General features: G+C 41.6%; 1 protein-coding gene and 1 pseudogene across 1 annotated transcript; both read left to right on the forward strand.

Annotated features, from left to right (window-relative positions):
* The first annotated feature begins 1,393 nt into the window (after positions 1–1,393).
* LOC120108418 lies at positions 1,394–7,689 on the forward strand. Its single transcript, XM_039122015.1, has 3 exons — positions 1,394–1,641; positions 6,963–7,060; positions 7,186–7,689. The coding sequence occupies exons 1-3, from the start codon at positions 1,590–1,592 to the stop codon at positions 7,465–7,467; spliced, it is 432 nt and encodes a 143-aa protein (XP_038977943.1). The 5' UTR covers positions 1,394–1,589; the 3' UTR covers positions 7,468–7,689.
* A 7,948-nt stretch (positions 7,690–15,637) lies between these two features.
* LOC103707577 lies at positions 15,638–17,231 on the forward strand (annotated as a pseudogene).
* Positions 17,232–17,338: the final 107 nt, after the last annotated feature.

A 17,338-nucleotide genomic window follows, 5' to 3' on the forward strand; every position in this document is an offset into this window, starting at 1 on the left:
AAGGCTCTTAATAGGCTTCTAATAGTTTCCAAATTCCTGGCTTTGTGAGTTCCATATAGAGAGTTAAAAATAATCTCCAAATGGTGAATATTGAGAAGAAAATTACAATTAGGCCACTCACTTTCATTCAGTTATTTGCAAATACTTGTATAATAAAGTTCATTTAGTTGGATTCATTATTTTGATGAATTTAGTTGGATTCATTTAAACAAATAATGTTGATTAGTTTGTACTAGACAAATTCATGTTCAGCAAAGTAGAGATTCAACAAGTGCTTGCATCCATACTTGAATTTATATTTCAAAAATAGAATCAGTGAAATCAATACCTACAACTTATACTTGCTCCTGCACTCACAGGAAGCTTACAAAAAAGATCTATGACATGCACCTGTATACTAATACATCAGGAAAGGAAATAGACAAACAAAAACTCACTCTACATTCATAACATGGAAACAATAATTCAGTACATTGATGGAGGTTCAAGCGGGTTAGTTTAATAGTTCGTTGTTTCATTTGAACTAGTTCCAAAAATCCAAACGAGATAATTAGCTCAAACTAACATAAAGGACTTTGTATAATAACTTCTCTGGTATGAGATTATTTGTAATAGTTCCCTTCTTCATTTTAAACTTCTCCAAACACTCCCAATGGCAAGTATTAGCTCTTAAAATAGCGGATGCATGTCATATTTGCTCCAAAATCAAGTTTATATGTGTGTGGAAGTAAATTTATAGTTTATTAAGCTAAAATCATTTTAATCTTACAATAAGTTTGAATCAAGCTTACTTAAGCTTGATTTAAGTTGAATTAAAATTTATTATGATTCTTACTATTTGAACAATCAAAAGATTAAAGTCTTGACTGCTAAATTCATATAAAATCATTAAAATATACTATTAAACGTATATCACTTAATGAAACATAATCTTCTAGATCATAAATCATAATTTTTTTTTATATTATCACACTGCAAACATGAACAATAGATCTAACTTCCAACCTTATCAAGGTGGACTTGATTGAAGCAGATTATTTCTCAAGCTTGGATCAAAGATAATTCCAAGCCCAAAAACTATAATCAAAGGTGTCTCAAGATTTTTTACTCCTTTTTTTAATATCCTTTTACAGTGTGACTTTATGTTATCCTGGCATCACTTTATTTGTATGTATTTTTTTTCTCAAACTATTTTGAGGACGTTATGGGAGGTAGGAATACGATCTAACCCTATACTCTCCTAAGGCTATTTTCCTGGTACCAAAATACCCCTATGACATCTTCACTGACGGAATTACCCTTCACTAGCTCGCGCATGATAGTTACGCGTCTGCGTCATTTACATGAAAGCGTAGGGTAGTTTTGCCATTGCGGTCTGAAGAAAATCTACCCTCTAATATTCGCCTCCGAGCTCCCAAGGAACCCTCGCGGCCTCGCGTCTCTGCCTCTATTCCCCAAGGTTCTTCCTTTGGCGATCTCTTCTCTCCATTTTCCGTTCTTTTTTGTTGTATTTTCTCCAGGAGTTCCGATAAATTTGCGGCCTCTCTCGCGCCCTAGCGACTGTTGAAATCCATGTTCGTTTGCGCTTCATGGATCCCTCTCTGACTCAGCCCGCTCCAGAGGTCGAAGAAGACGAGTGGGGTGAGATCTCTATCTCTCCTTCTCTTCCTCCTATTTTCCGCACCTAAAACTTGTTCTTTTGGTCTTGTTTTATGTCAAGATTGTTGGATGGTTGTTGCCAAGGACTCATTCATCTCTAGAGAAATTTCGATTTAGGTTTCCTTCCAAGATTTAATCTTTAATGGTCTTGTTAAGATCGGGGAAATATTCGTGTGGTTGAAGAATCTGCTGTATTGCTGAATTGCTGTTGGTAGATATGTTATTTCACTTTTCTTTTGTATTTTTAGTTATTTCTGAGATATATGATTTGGATTCTCATAGACCAAATCCAAATTTCGTTGACTTATTTTGTTGTTATGATAACTTCCAATTGTTTTCCGATTAACTGTTGCAAGTTTGATGGTGGAATCAGTTTGTATTTGGTGGAGTGATGAAAACATGGATAAAGCTGAAGAAAGAAAAGGCCATGTAAGTTTTGTTGGGATTGACATAGTTCAAAATTTATACATCGGGCACATGGCTAGGCTAACAGCCTGCAGTGCATCACGCAAAGAGGTTTTAACTATTTTAGAAGGTACTGTTACTGGAGATGGTTTCTCGTCTAGTCCTCAATGCTGAGGACACAACTTTATTAAGGATATTTGTCTTATGCTAATATTTGTCCCGAAAGCTATGTTTTTGCAGTATTATATCAAATAATACATACTGTAGATATCCTCCATGACCGAAGCTTGACATTTTGGGACAATTACTGGTTTTTGGAGAAGAAATAGCTGAACAGATCTTAGCCCACTTAAATTAACGGAATGATCTTCAACGCCTCAAATCCAATGCTATTCTGTTTAACTTTATTGCATATACGGGTTGGTGGATTTGAGGATGCTATCTTCTTTTTTTCGTTACCTATGGACTGTTCGAGTCTTGGCATAACAGTAAAGTTGCTCCACTATAACCTTGGTGTCATGGGTTTGAAATACATAAGCAACCTCTCTGTGTGCGGTGTAAGGTTATGTACATCTGACCTCTCCTAGACCATGCAATGGTAGAAGCGTCATATACTAGGCTGTCCTTACCTAGGGACTCTTAATTGCACAAGCTCAAGTCTATGTGCATCTTTGGTCAAAATAATTAATCTTTATCATGTAACCTATAAACTAACCAAGCCAAACTATCTCACCTAAATTATTTATTCTGAGCCCATCACATAGCATAGTAAATTCCTTTTTTCCTACCCTTGACAGCTGAAAAATTGTATTATGTTTTAGTTTTTGTCAATCAATGACAACCCAAGTTAATTTAGCTAAAAAATTATGTGTTTGATTTTAGATTCTCTTATCTTCTGTGTTCCTACTTGGAAGTGTTTTAACATCCCATTGCCTTTTTAGGCACCTTATGAGAAGGGTTGTGTTTCAGTTCAATACCTGTTTCAGGTAGCTTAGAGTTTCAGATGTGTTCCTCCAGGGTTCTTATCTTCCGGTGATTTAGCTTGTTGATGTAGACCAAAATTAAGCGGTGAAAGTTTTGTGTTTCACCTGCTGCAGTATTTCTTTTCTTTCTTTCTTTCTTTCTTTTTGTTTTTCCCTCCTTGTTTAGCAGAACCATTTGGACCTTTTTTAAAGCTCCCAAATTCATAGACAATGAAAACACTAAAAATTTGTCAAGATTGCAAATCAAAGCTTTAGAAGACTGTGATTGCTTTAGAATTTCAAGTTGGATAAAACACGGAGAGCGATAAGTGTGCCATACACAAAGTATATGTGCATTTGTTACAGTCATTATAAGCAGCTAGGGAGGACTGGATGTATTTTTTTCCTATTAACCATGTACAGATTTGGGGTGCCTGTCCCAGGGGATTGATTTGAAGGGTTGGCTGCTGTTTGAAAAATTTCAGAGAAGTTTGGGAAAAAGAAAATTTGTCTATTCTTATCTTTTCTTCTCCGTTTCGCCTTTCCTTTTCTTTTTTTTTTTTGACATATCTTATTACAATTAGTGCAGAGCATCGTTGGCAACAGTTAGAGATGCATCCTTAAGCTTGCTATCTTGACCTCATCCCATCCAAACCCCATTTGCATGGGTAATTTGATATCCTTGTTCTAACAACATAATTTTGTCTCCAATTTGTTTTAAATTCTTTCCCAGTATTTTCTGATCATAAATCAGATCTAATCAATAACGAAACCTAGCTTCAAAATTTTACGGCAAATGTGGTCCTTTTCCTTCCTGAACCTAGGCTTTTCTACTAATATATTTATATTATTAGCCCATTGATTATCAGCCTTATGACTCATGAGTCTGTGCCTATTCTACAATCTTAGTGGAGACAAGCTGATGAATTTAGGGTTTCAATTTGAATCATTGCATGTGATGCAATTAAATATGCTTGTTCATTGTCTCTTTTATGGCTTAATACATGGAAGAGTAAAATATCTGGATTTAATGGAACATGCATCATGTGGTTTTGCTGATAGAGGAAAATGCAACAAAATTATGCTTGCGTCTTTCACTGAATTCTGAAGCTTTCATCCCAAACCTATCAGAAAGACAAATTAGGTTGGTAAAGGAAAGGCCATTGAACCAGAAGAAGATGTGTTTTTAATATGTTCGAGCAAGATGGTTAATAATTATATGTGTTTTAAGAATAGCTATCATAGATATTGCTGAAGACAGGAAAAGTTGTTTTGGGAAGAAGAAGAAATCTCACAGTCATAGGACACAGGGGTTATAGTGGGAGTTTTATGTGGTAAAGCATAATATATTTAGCATCAAAACAACTATTTATTTCTATCAGACCAAGACCATCCAGCCCTAGCCAAAAGTTTTATGTAGCCTTAAGACTAAAATAGGCTTTTTCTTTGAAGCCCAAAATACATGGGGTATTATCATCACTTATTGTGAAAGCAATTAACATTTTTGAACATAATGAGGATACTACTGAATGTCTTTGACAAAATGTTAGAGTGTTGGAGTTAGTTGTATTTGTTTATTTTCTTTGTGAACGAGATGGTTTAAGGCTTGTTAATATGTTAGGGTTTTGGTAAGATGTGAGGGGATATGATACAATATTTCCTTCTGTTTTCCTCCTTTTCTTTACCTGTTGATAAGTGGTCAGTGTTGATTAGGATTGCTTGGCCCATCTTTGACCTATTCCCACCTCACTCTTTCTCTGTCTCTCTGTCTCTCTCTCTCAAACAGACACATACACACACAGTTCTGACAAAACTATTCAGGGGAACTTGCAAAAGTCAATAGCAAACACTGTTGAGGTTCACTACCTTGATCCTTGGCCAACAGTATCGAGGCTCGGTACCTTGATTATTGGATGCATCCAAGCCCTAGTCTATAAAAATCTCACCCTATGTCCCAATCACATCTGTTACTCTGTTTAATTTCATTTGTGCATATTTTACAGTAAAAATCAGATATGGATCAGATGGTAATGTCGACCCAGCTATTAGCCTATCCAATTTCTCAGTCCTAATCATTTGACTAAAGTGAATTGCTGGCCACCAGTGACCTAAACCAAGATCTCTATTTCCTTGTTTCCTCAATTCTTCAGATCTATAATCAGATCTGACCAGTCTTTCCATAGAAAATCTTAGAGGAGGTTTGAAATCCATTCATTTTCAATCCGAATTTTATCTTTTTTCATTCCCTATACCTTGCCTTGTTTAACTTCTTTCCCTAAACCTTTGGAACAAAAGGATTTGAAGAATTGAGGAAACCTTAGCCTCCCACTCTTTTATTTAACCTAGGTGTAAACCTTGGTTTTTAGATAACTATAACATCATTTCTATTAACTCTGCTTGACATGTATGATTTTTCTCTTCGTTGTTGGCTGGCTGATGTCAAATTCTAATGCTCTGACAAATTTTCATGTCAAATGAAAATTCAAACCATATGCATGCATCATAAAGGTTAGCACATTGTTGAAACCAAGGTTTGTTGTACCAGGCCCAACCGGACAGTATGCCTTATACCATACCATACCGTACTGATTCGGTACCGATAGCTGGCACGGGAGGTGTACTGACACTCGGTATGCCGAAAAGGCGCTGTACCGTGCCGTAACAACACAGTGATAGTGTGGTACTGATACAGGGTGCGGTACCGAGATGGCGAATCTTGGTTGAAACATTGACATATTTCATATTGTATGCTTTTTAGACCAAAAAAAATGTTTTGATGATTGAAAAAAATCAGTTTTGTATCCATTTAAGAAAAACATCAAAATGGAAATGAGATGGCTCGTGAGATACATACACTAGGTGGAATTTTGTTTGTTGTTCTCCATTTCATATAGCTGCAAAGAAATGGAGACAACAAAGGAGAAGAAAAAAGGCTTTCTCCTGACAGATGTGGTAGCCTGAGAATTTCCTCTTTCTTTGGCAGTCTTCTATCAAGTTGTCTGAATATTAACCGGAATTTTCTTAGGTTCTTTATTTGCACCCTATAGATTCTCTTCTCAATGCAGTTGAGATTTTGCTGATTACTCATGTATGGTAAGATTTTTTTAAAAAAAAGAGAAAGAAAGAAAGAATTCACCTATGAGGCACCAAAATCATGTAAATAAAGGGGCTAATTGGTTGTTTTATTTTGAATGGTTTGTTTCAATCTTTGCATTGATTATGCAATTTTGATCCATTAGGATATATAGCTTGTGGACTTAACAGCAGTTAACAAATACCTGTTTTTCAGGGGGATAGGCACATTTTTGCTGTCCAAGGTTGGTTGATGTCTCTTATGTATTGTGGGAACTTGTAAACTTAGAATGCATGATTCAGTCATTTTTTATTTTTGTTGATTTGGTGTTATTATTTTTTGATCCTTGTTTTCTTCTCTTCATGATAACTTGTATTTACAACTTAAGGCATGTTTGGATATTTCTTCAGGTTGTTGGTCTATCTAACCTTCATTTTCTTCTAACTTGTCCAAACCCGGCCCAGATCTTTGTCTTTGGGCTGCAGCAAGAAAAGAAAGACCCATGGAGGTCTTTTTTTTCTTTCTATAAGATTTGGGCTTGGTGAAATTTGGTTGATACAGGGCCATGCTTAAATGAATGGCCCAATCTATGAACCCTACAACATTTTCAGCCTAATCCTGTAGGACTAGCCAAACAAGCCCTTAATAATTTACCTTTCCTTGTGGATCACTCATTTTCATGAGCAACCCCGTTAGTATTCAGAAATCGTAGGATAAAAGTTGTTATTGAAGTTGGACTTGATGGATTATTGAACATTCTCTAGTATGATATATTAATTTCAGGATCATCTGGTTTTCCGCATGTACAATTGGTGCTTCCAAATAGTTTCAGAAATATCAATTTCTTAGGTTCTATGTTACAGATACGGATGGGTTTGTGATCCCAAGTTTGAACGTTGGAGACTCCGATTTTGGTAAACCAGATGTGCCGGGAGTAACAGATCCTAAACCTCCTCCAAAGGTTGGTCTTAAAATATTTCTTTGCTGAACTAGCTTCTATTATGCATTGGGCAGTTTTCAACAGAATCTATATCTTGATTTCCTTCATTTGAAAATTTACCTTCCAGTTGTTTTCCTTTTAAACAGGCAGTCAAGGAAGCTGAAAAGATCTACTTGGGACCTCACGGGGCTCCACCTTCTCAAGCCAAGCAGCTAGAGCTGAACGCGGCTGGGCGTAAGCAGCGTTTCAAACAGAAGCTCAAGGAAGCAGATCGTAAATTCTCTGGGACGGGGCGTGAAAACAAGGAGGAAAGCCTGAGACAACTCGTGGGCAGTAAGGTAAGCGGTGCAACCATGCCAAAAACTTCCCCACGAGATTGGCTTGACCCACATTGTCACGAGTCTCAGTTTGAGAGGTACCGTCAGTAAGAACATTATCAAGAAAATTCTAAGATACATTTGTGGAACATCTTTTATATAGTCTTGAAAGCCCATTTATCTACTTTCAAGGGATGCATCCTTGTTATGAACCCTGGATGTTTTCCATTATTACTGAATGTTTTATTCTCTATACTAAATGTATTATGTTCTATCATCCTCATCTAGTCTGGTTTCCTAGTCATTTTATCATCATCAAGGACTTTAATTGCATGTTAATTGATTGCTGTTTGAATAATGTGCTGTGCGCTTTGTGCACTGTGTTTGGTCTAGCTGCCAGTAATTCCTTTTGGTTTAGCAGCATTTTGGAGTGATTACACTAATTTGTGGTTCCTCCGATAATGGAAGTTCTTTGGCAATGTCTCTTGATAGCATCATAGGACTGCCTCCTTTTTGTCCATTTGTAATTTTTTGAAGGGCCTGGCAGAAACTGTAAATATGATTTTAGAATCATCTTGTATGATCCTTTGAAAGGATGAAAATGTGCACTCCAGCAATCCTCTCTCACGGGAGGCTGTATCTTTCGTCTAGGGGTGCAAATGGGTCGGGACGGGTCGGGTCTTGAGTGACTCCGATCCGATCTGGTTTTTTGTTTGGGTCTTAATTTTGGACCAGATCCGACCCAATTGAAGATCGGGTCGGGTTGGGTTCACGACTGCAATTTTTGATCCAATGGGTCATTCGGGTTGGGTCGGGTCGGATCCATGTATAACTTAGACTTGATCCAAAAAATTCGGGTCCGGGTTGGATATAATCCAGGTCGGGTTCGGATTCGGGTCCAGGTCCAAAATTGAAGGGAAAAAGGGGCATATTCACATCAGAAATTTCAAGTTTTTGAAACTAACACAGAGCTTTTGATAAGAAATCCAGATAAAAGCCAAAGTTTTAAAATTTTAACACAAACCCAGTTCAAGAAACCAAAACCTTCGGTCAAAAATCATGAGAAAAACAAGTAAATTAGAGGAGAAAAGAAGTACCAGCACAGTAGGTGGTATGGGTGAAGGGGACGAAGACAGAGTACATGAGATTAACTAGAGAGCTCTTCCCCGACCCCACAAAACCAAGTAGCAGTATCGTGATACCGCCAGGATGTTGGTCTCCTGCTTCGGGATCCCACCAGCGGGGAACCAAAGACATAGTAGAAGAGTTCCTTCCGGTGGTGGTTGTCAGGGGAGATCAATCTGAGAGGAAGGGTTTTCTCTAGGGTTCTCTACCTCAGCTCTCAGGAGAGAAATGGAGAATCGGGACTTCCCCTTCGAAAGAGAGTGAATGCCCTTATGGAGTTATGGCTCTAGGCCTCTGGCTAGCCCGGGTAATGAATGGGTTATGGAATATGGGCTGCGGCTACGGCCTGTAGGCCTATGGGTCTAAATGGGTAAAATTCGGATTTAGGTCGGGTCGGATCGAATCTTTAGTTAAATGATCCAAACTTGACCCAAAAAAATGGGTCGGGTCTGGATCAGGTCGAGATTGGGTTGATCTAGACTCGAGCCAAAAGATAAAACAGGACCAAGTTTAGGAACCGGCTTGGCCCCGCGGGTCCTCCAATTCGGATTCGGGTCGGTTCTAATAAGGGGATCGGGTCACGGGTCAAACCGACCCATTTGCGGCTTTATTTTCGTCTGCTGATATTTCTTTAGAAAGCCTTCATGGCAAAGAACTGAGCTGCTCTAAGATGGCCCCACATTGTTGTTGTATCCATAAAATATTAGTGAATCCTATACCGCTATACATGATTTGTATGTGCTAAAAATGGTCTACTTGTATAATTTATCATTCTAGACTGGTTTCTTGCTCGACTTGCTTTCTGTTTGGTCTTAGGTAAATTGGTTTTATTGATAAAAAGGTTTTGAGATCTTGGTTGGAATGAGTTGGTGATCATTTTTATTGTTGTAGCCTTGTAGGTTGTCCCAACCTATCAACTTTCGGCCTGCATCAGGAGAGATGAGATCAAGATGTTTCGATCGGTATACGCCATGTTCCACTTCCACCTAATGGTTGATGAAATTCGGTGATGGGTCTTTATCAGTGGGTAAAAATTCATGAAAATCTAGGCTGGAAACTTCGTGCTGCAAGAGCCATGCCTAATGAGTTTTTTTTGGGCAACCTAGGATAGCTAGAAACTGGTTTGACAACAGTACTCCATTTGTTATCATCCACCGGGGCCATTGATTCATGTTCGAAGGCCATGAAACCACTTTTTTTTTTTTTTTTTTTTTTTTTGGTAAAATCGGCTACTCATTCAAATAGATCTAACATGAGTACAACCCGCCATGTCCGAAGAAATAAAAGACGACAAAGGAGAAGGAGCGTCTATAGTAGACGTCCACAAAACATCCCCGGAATGCCGGGCCACAAAAGAGGCGACCCAGTCGGCGGCCCTGTTCGCCTCTCTAAACACATGACCAATCTGGAAACCGACCATCATCTGAGCCATCCTCCGAGTCTCCCGAATCAAAGGGTGACCGTCACCGTACTTGTCCATCCCCCGGATCCAATCGATCACCACCGCAGAGTCTCCCTCGAGGAACACTCGCTCGGCTCCAAGGACCTGCCTGGCATATGATAAGCCCTCCCAAGCAGCCCGCAACTCCGCACCAACAACTGTAATCCCAGGAGTCCGACGCCCACCTGCAGCCACCAACCTACCATCGTGATCCCTGATCACAAAGCCGACCCCTCCAGTCACACCGTCTAGTGACCTACTGCCATCGAAATTTATTTTGAGATAGTCAGGGGGTGGGGGTACCCAAGAGACAGTAACGAAAAGGGGCGCTGAAACAGCGTAAGAAGTACCCCAGGTGTCCCTGACCATCCCAGAAGAAATCTCGGTGGCAGCCGCCATAACCTCCCTCGCATGTCGTGCCGCTCTGTCCACCACCGTCCTCGGAGGCACCCGCCTCCCCTCAAATATGCGAGCGTTCCTATCCAACCAAATGTGATAAGACAGGTACGCCCTCAATATACCCTCCGCTGCCAGCCTGGGCCTACACATGGACTCTCTCAACATCCGCAACAGATCCTGAGTCGAGAACCCCGCATCAAGCAAGGGGACCGAAGAGCACTGCCATATCTGTCGAGCTCTAGGGCACAGCAGGAGAACATGCTCGGTGGTCTCCACGATATCACCGCACGTCTCACAAAACTGAGATACCCCCATCCCACGCCGAACAAGCAAACTCCTAGTCGGGAGACATCCCCAAGCCACCTTCCAGATGAAAAGTGCCACCCGTGGATGAATCCGTAATCTCCATATCCATCCTCCCACGATCTGTCGCGCTGGCGTCCTGCAGAACAACGCCGAAAGATCCCTGGCCCTCACCCGCGACCGCCCCGTCGGTGTCCAGAGCAGCCTATCTGACGACCCACCAGAGGGAATAGGCAGGGCCAGAATCAACTCCGCCAACTGCTCACCAAACACCTCCCTGATCAGCCCCACCCTCCAGTGGCTCCCCTCAGAATCCAGCAGATCCCTGACCCTGCATCCATCTAACCTCGCAGAGTCCACCATGGTCGGCAAACGACAAATCGGCCAATCGGTCACCCAGCTGTCCTCCAACACATCTATCGAGACCCATCACCGATCACCCATCTAATTTCCGGAAGCACCACCATAGCCCTGGCACACATCACACGCCATATCGGAGAGTGGTGACGCTCCACCCGCCCTCCAGGCACCAAGACACCATATTTGGCCCTCATCAGTGAGGACCACATGCTCTCTGGCTCAAGCACAAATCTGACTACATGCCTAGCCGCTAACACCTCCCGTCTCGTCATCAAGGACTGCACTCCCAGCCCCCCGGCACTGGTCGGCTGGCATACACTCTCCCAGGCCACCAAGTGGATCCCGCCTCTGCCGCTACTCCTCCCCCAGATAAACTCCCTGAACAGCTGCTCAAGGGACCTCAAAACTGCCACCGGAATATCGACGTGGGATAGAAGATAAATAGGAACAGATGAAAGTACAGAGCGCACCAGAATGATCCTCCCCATCATAGACAATGAATGAGACTGCCAGCCCTCCAGCCTGCATCTGACTCTAGTCACAAGGGACACACAATCCCTAATCATGAAACCACTTTCAAGATACAGTATTTTGAAGGAGAAACTGGACCAGCCTACCAAACGTAACTCCTACTCATCATACTCGTGCGGACGCCACCTACTTGATAGAACAAAAACAACCTCAAGGCTAGAACTAGAACCTACCAACCTTAACAAAAGAAATGAAAAACAACCACATGATTTCCCCATAATGATGGCACAACAAAAAGGTGATTTAGCATTTTAGTTTGGCAACCGTGATCTACTGGACGCTATGGAAAGAGAGGAATGCTTGGATTTTTCAATTGGAAGCATACTCGTTTGCTGAGGTGTTTCAACGTAGCATCATGCATATTCTCAATCTTTTACCGGAGTTATGGAATCAAAGTCCCACTCGAACCGTTCGTCTGGGTCCCAGTCATGGTAGACAACGACTATGTTCCGTCCTCTCGTAGTCACATCGCTTTATGGAATTGGGTTCAGGATGTTGAAAAGTCTCCCGTTTTCATCATCCTCCCTCAAAAAAAGGAGAGAAAGAGAGAGGTTTCATAAAGGGAGTGGCCCTCTTGAGCCACCAACCCCGACCCATCAAATCTTGTCCCTCTTTGACGCCATCTAAGAACACTGTTTTGTACATCATTCTGTAGCTGCGGATTTTATGCAGGATGGTATAAAGGGCATGAGTGTAGCCTTTCTCTGTACCGTAGATCATCTTTTACCCCCAGTTTGTGGATCTTCTTTTACATGAGTGTCATTATCGTGGGAGGTCTGTCACATCTGGTTCGCCATCCATTATCTTAAATCTTCACCTATAATACTATTTTAGTTCAGTGATTATCTCTTTAGATCTGTAGCCAAGGGGTGGCAAAATATGACCCGACCCGCCAACCCGACCCGCGTTCGACCCGCCATAAACAGGTTTGGGTTTGGTCTAAACGGGTTCGGGTCGGATACGGGTTTTAAATGTCTGACCCGTTTATTAATTGGGTCAGATACGGATTTCAGATGTCTGACCCGTGTAATCCGTTTAACCCGTTTAGCTATTGGGCTGATAGACCCGCTTCAGCCCGTTTTATTTGCATCAGCCCAACTTCCTGCGTCGGCCCAATTTCAGCGCGACCCGTTTAACCCGTCCACCGCCCGCGACTTCTCGACTTCGTGAGTTCGTGGCCTTAGGGATTTAGGGTTTGTGCTGCCGTCGCCTCTCAAGTCTCCAGTTTCTTCCCTAGTCCCCTCTCCTCTCCTCCCGATTCTTCGCCTCCCAAGCCCTCTCCTCCAAACCACCGCCTCCGCCCTCTCCTCCTCCGTGTGGATAAGTTCGGCCTCTCCATCGACGGCCACCGCGGCGGCTCGAGGACCACACTCCACCGTCCGCGACTTCTCCTTAGTTAGGGACTTAGGGTTAGGGTTTGTGCCCCGCCCGAGCTCTATTCCCTCCCTCAGTCTCTCTCGAGTCTCTCCCCTCTCCTCTCCTCCGGATTCTTCGCCTCCCGAGTCCTCTCCTCCGGACCTCCACCTCCGCCCTCTCCTCCCCCGTGCCGACAACTTCGGCCTCCCCATCGACGGTGACCGCGGCGGCTCGACGGGTCCTGGGAACCAAGGTTGAATCTCTGCTCGACTGCTCCTAAAGAGGTCGGATCCTCTGCTCTACCGAGGTAAAAATGATCCACCTTTTTTTCTTTCGGCTGGGGTGATCTTTTTTCGGTTCCTCCCTTCTTCTATTCTCTGTGGGGTTTATCCTAGGCTAGCTTCTTCTATTCTCTTCGGCTGGGCAGACGGGGGCTCGGATTGGGAGGAGTGGGCCTACGCCGGGACCAGCCGCGCTGCCGTGGACGAGGCGGCGATGGGGAGCAGCAGACGGGTCGGGAGAAGGCAGCGGGCGGCGGCGATGGGGAGCGGCGGACGGGTCGGCAGAAGGCAGCGGGTGGCGGCGATGGGGAGCGGCGGATGGGTCGGGACTCGGGAGAAGCCAGCGGGCGGCGGCGATGGGGAACGGCAGATGGGCCGAGAGAAGCCGAGAAGGCAGCGGGCGAAAAAGGTCCTCTTTTATTTTAAGTATTTTATTTTTGGTTATTTACAGTAATATTTAGTTAAACGGATAAGCATAAACCAACCCGACCTGTTTAATAAACAGGTTAAACGGGTCGGGTCGGGTGACCTGTTTATTAAACAGGTCGGATTCAGGTTGTAATTTCTGAACTGTTTAATAAACAGGTCAGGTTCAGATTTATACTTTTCTGACCCGTTTAACATCTGACCCGACCCGATTGCCACCCCTAAGCCAAATCCTACCAATCCTGTTTTGTATATTCTCAGACTAGTTTTTAAACCCATTCGCTTTCACCCTGAAGATCCAATTTCAGTTTCAACTTTGTAGGCATGAGTTAAAAGTTAGTCCATTAATCCCAAATTCAGACTAACTTAAGTCAAGTTAATTCTCGAATCTTGTCGTTAATTTGGTTGGTTTGCTATGATTAATTCTATGCTTTGTGTTGTAGATCATATAGATTAAAGTTAAGTTTCATTTAATGAACCGGGCCTGTGCCAATGGTTCCACCCTCTTCTTAGGAGTCAAATATCCTGGATTTGAAATTTAGATAGAGAATTAATAAGTATTGGAACTTGGGCAATTAATATGCAGATGGTTTCGGTGACTAGTTTCACCGAGGTATTTTGGTGCTTAAATAATAAGCATGGTGCTAATTTTTCTATTATAAAAAATATAAACTCCTCCAATGATTGATGTTTCCACCCTTGTTGTTTCAAATTGCATTAAATGGAATGCGTTAAGTTTTAATAAATAAATTAAGTTTTACATAAAGGAGAACAACATTGGAATTGGGCTGAGAAAAGAGAACTGATTTGTTAAAATCTCTTTAAGGAAACAAAAATGAAGGAAGAAAAAGCTAATAAAATGATGATCATAGAATATAAGTCTTAGTAAAATAAGGTAACTAAAATTAAAGCAGTGTATTATATATTTTATTATTATTATTTTGGTGAAAAATAGGAGGGGAGGGAGAGAGGAGAACCTTACCCGCGTAGCAGTCCCCATCGGGCCCCCCTTCCACCAGAAAATGTTCGATACAGGCTGCAAGTTTTTGCGTACCTTTTCCAACCCGTGGGCTTCCTCCACTAAAATCAATACCCACGTGTGAGTACGTCATTCCAACGCCACCTCGACACCAGCGGACCAGTAGCGCTCCCCCGGCAGTGTCCATGCGTGGGGCATCCGGTCTCCAAATTTAATCGATGCCCCGCACATTTTGAACTTAGACCACTTCGGTGGAAGCCAACGCCTTTTTTTTTTTTTTTTTTTTTTTCTCATATAATGCTATACTGTGATTTTAACCCTCGTGTTCGTTATCCAGCGTTTAGGAAGGCCGTACGGCCGGATGATTGATCACAACTTTTTGATCACATGGGCGGCGACAGTCTGATTGAGAGATGACGTCGACCTTATTCGATCAGCTTACCGTGTGCCAGCGTTCTTCGTACGATCTGATTTAATATGACATATCTTAATCACCGAATGGCACAGTAGGCTACATATAATAAACAAGACCCGTATAATCATGATCACATTGCATTGTAAAAACAACCATGATTTGCAATAAATGTAATGCACAACAATCATAATTACATGAGCCCGTGCATTAAAATGTAGCATGCTTTGTTATGTACTACCCCGACCTTATGAGTATATATAGCCACATCAGGTGGCTAAAGAAAACATCATCCAAACTAATCGAATGGATGGAGCTCTATTTTATCCTAATTCAAGGATCAAGCCTTGTCAAAAACTCTAAACTCCACTTAGTGAATCCATATGATATATTAAAAGAATTATTCAAATGTAGTTCGGAACTGATCGATTGGACAGTAATTGATTTTTTGATCTGATATTTACTGCAACTATGTGATCTTTTTTTTCTTTTTCTTTTTCACATGTGATGCGTATAGATTTTCTTTTTTTTTTGGACAAAGTAACAATGGGAGCATTAAGTGCTCCCATAATTGCTGGTAGGTTCGAGGTCACAGTCTCCCCTCCCTCGTTTCCGTCGGTCATTCGTGTTATAAAGAAGGCTACCCCCGTCCCCGCCAACTACACTCGAAACCAAACATCCAGCAATGGCGGAAAAGGTTACCAATTAATTCTCCTCCCTTCAGAATCACTTCTCCATGTACTTTTGAAAGGCTAGCTCATGATGTTTTAACTCATGTCCTCTTGTGGATCTCATAATATCATGATCGTTTTCCTAAAGCTTACAGTTTTATGTTAATGATAGCATGGAGCTTTGGTAATTCCCTTTTATATTTTTATCAGAATAAAACTTATTTGAGGCGGATCGTCTCATCACTCTTAAATCTTTTCTTTCTTTCTTGTTTTGATTAACCTGACTATGTTTAACTTTGCTACAAGTTATTGAGCCTCTCTTTATTAGCTTAAGATTACAATTATTGTTAAATTATTTCTAAATATGTCTGTTAAGGCAAGTTTCGAGCTTTCCTTTTCTTTCTTTTTTTTCTTTCCTTTTTTTTCTTCTTATTCTTTTAATACTGATCATATTAGGACAACGACATCATCATTTGTGCTGCATATGTGTTTTTACTTATTCCCAAGCTGAGGTCCTTCATATTATTTTCACATTCACTAAATAAATCCTATCACAGATCTCCAAGTTAGAGATAAAAGTTGACCTAGGCTGCCGGTATTGCTACAAAAAGATTCAAAAGACTCTATGCAAGCTCCAAGGTACGTAATTACACCCCCCCACACTTCCACTGCCTCCATTCTAGTCCAATATTTGAGCTACTAATGATTGTACCAATCATCCAATTTTCCCCTTTGATTTCCATCAACAAAGAACGGGAGAACATAAAAACCATCTCCTATGACAAGAAGAACAATACTGTCACAATCTCCGGCCCATTCGATCCCGAGAAGCTCTCCAAGAAGCTCCGCTGCATGGCCTGCAAGGTGATCATAGCCATAATAATTGTAGTGGAGAAACCGAAGCCGCCGGCAACGCCGCCACCCCCACCAGTACCTTGCAAATGTTGTTGCAAGGTGTGCAACAACATTAAAATCATATCATGTGACCATCACAAGGATCCCAAATGCACGGTGACCAAGAAAGTGATCAAGGATCCTACTCCCGAGAAGAAAAAGGATGATAAGGATAAAAAACTACCGAAAAAGAAACTGAAAAGGTGATCAACGACATTGAGATCATAGTATGTGAGCATGCAAAATGCCCGGATCCCTGCAAGGAGACGCCAAAAAAGGTAAAGTGTCCACCACCGTGTCCACCATCGTGTGAACCACCATGTCCACCACCAATTTGTCAGGTTTGTTGCTGGATACCCTCCTCTGGGGGGCACCAAGGAGGGTCTCGGTGTTACTCTTGTGGAAGGATCTACGGATGCGTGCCTGATTGTCCACCAATGCCCTTTGGTGGAACCTCTCATGGAGGATACGAGTTGATTCTTAAGGAGGATCCATCAACGCCGTGTACCATCATGTGATCATGTGTATCCGTGTTTTTCCTTTGTCAAGAATAATAACAATAATAAGGGTGAAGGATGTTAGATTTATGGGAGAATAATGTGGAAATACAATGTTATTTCAGTGTAATATTTTCTTTTCGAATATTGTGTGAAAGGAATATTTTATACATGCTTGATAATGTGAAGTTTTTTTCTTAGTGTTTTCCTCCAAAAATAAATAAACTTATATCAGCCAGAAGAAAAAAAGCTTATTGGTATGGGAAGATAAAGGCTAAGAACTCTCGGATATAAAATTTCCATCGGC

The sequence above is a fragment of the Phoenix dactylifera genome, unplaced genomic scaffold, assembly GCF_009389715.1.
Source record: "Phoenix dactylifera cultivar Barhee BC4 unplaced genomic scaffold, palm_55x_up_171113_PBpolish2nd_filt_p 001325F, whole genome shotgun sequence".
In the NCBI taxonomy this organism is placed as follows: Eukaryota; Viridiplantae; Streptophyta; class Magnoliopsida; order Arecales; family Arecaceae; genus Phoenix; species Phoenix dactylifera.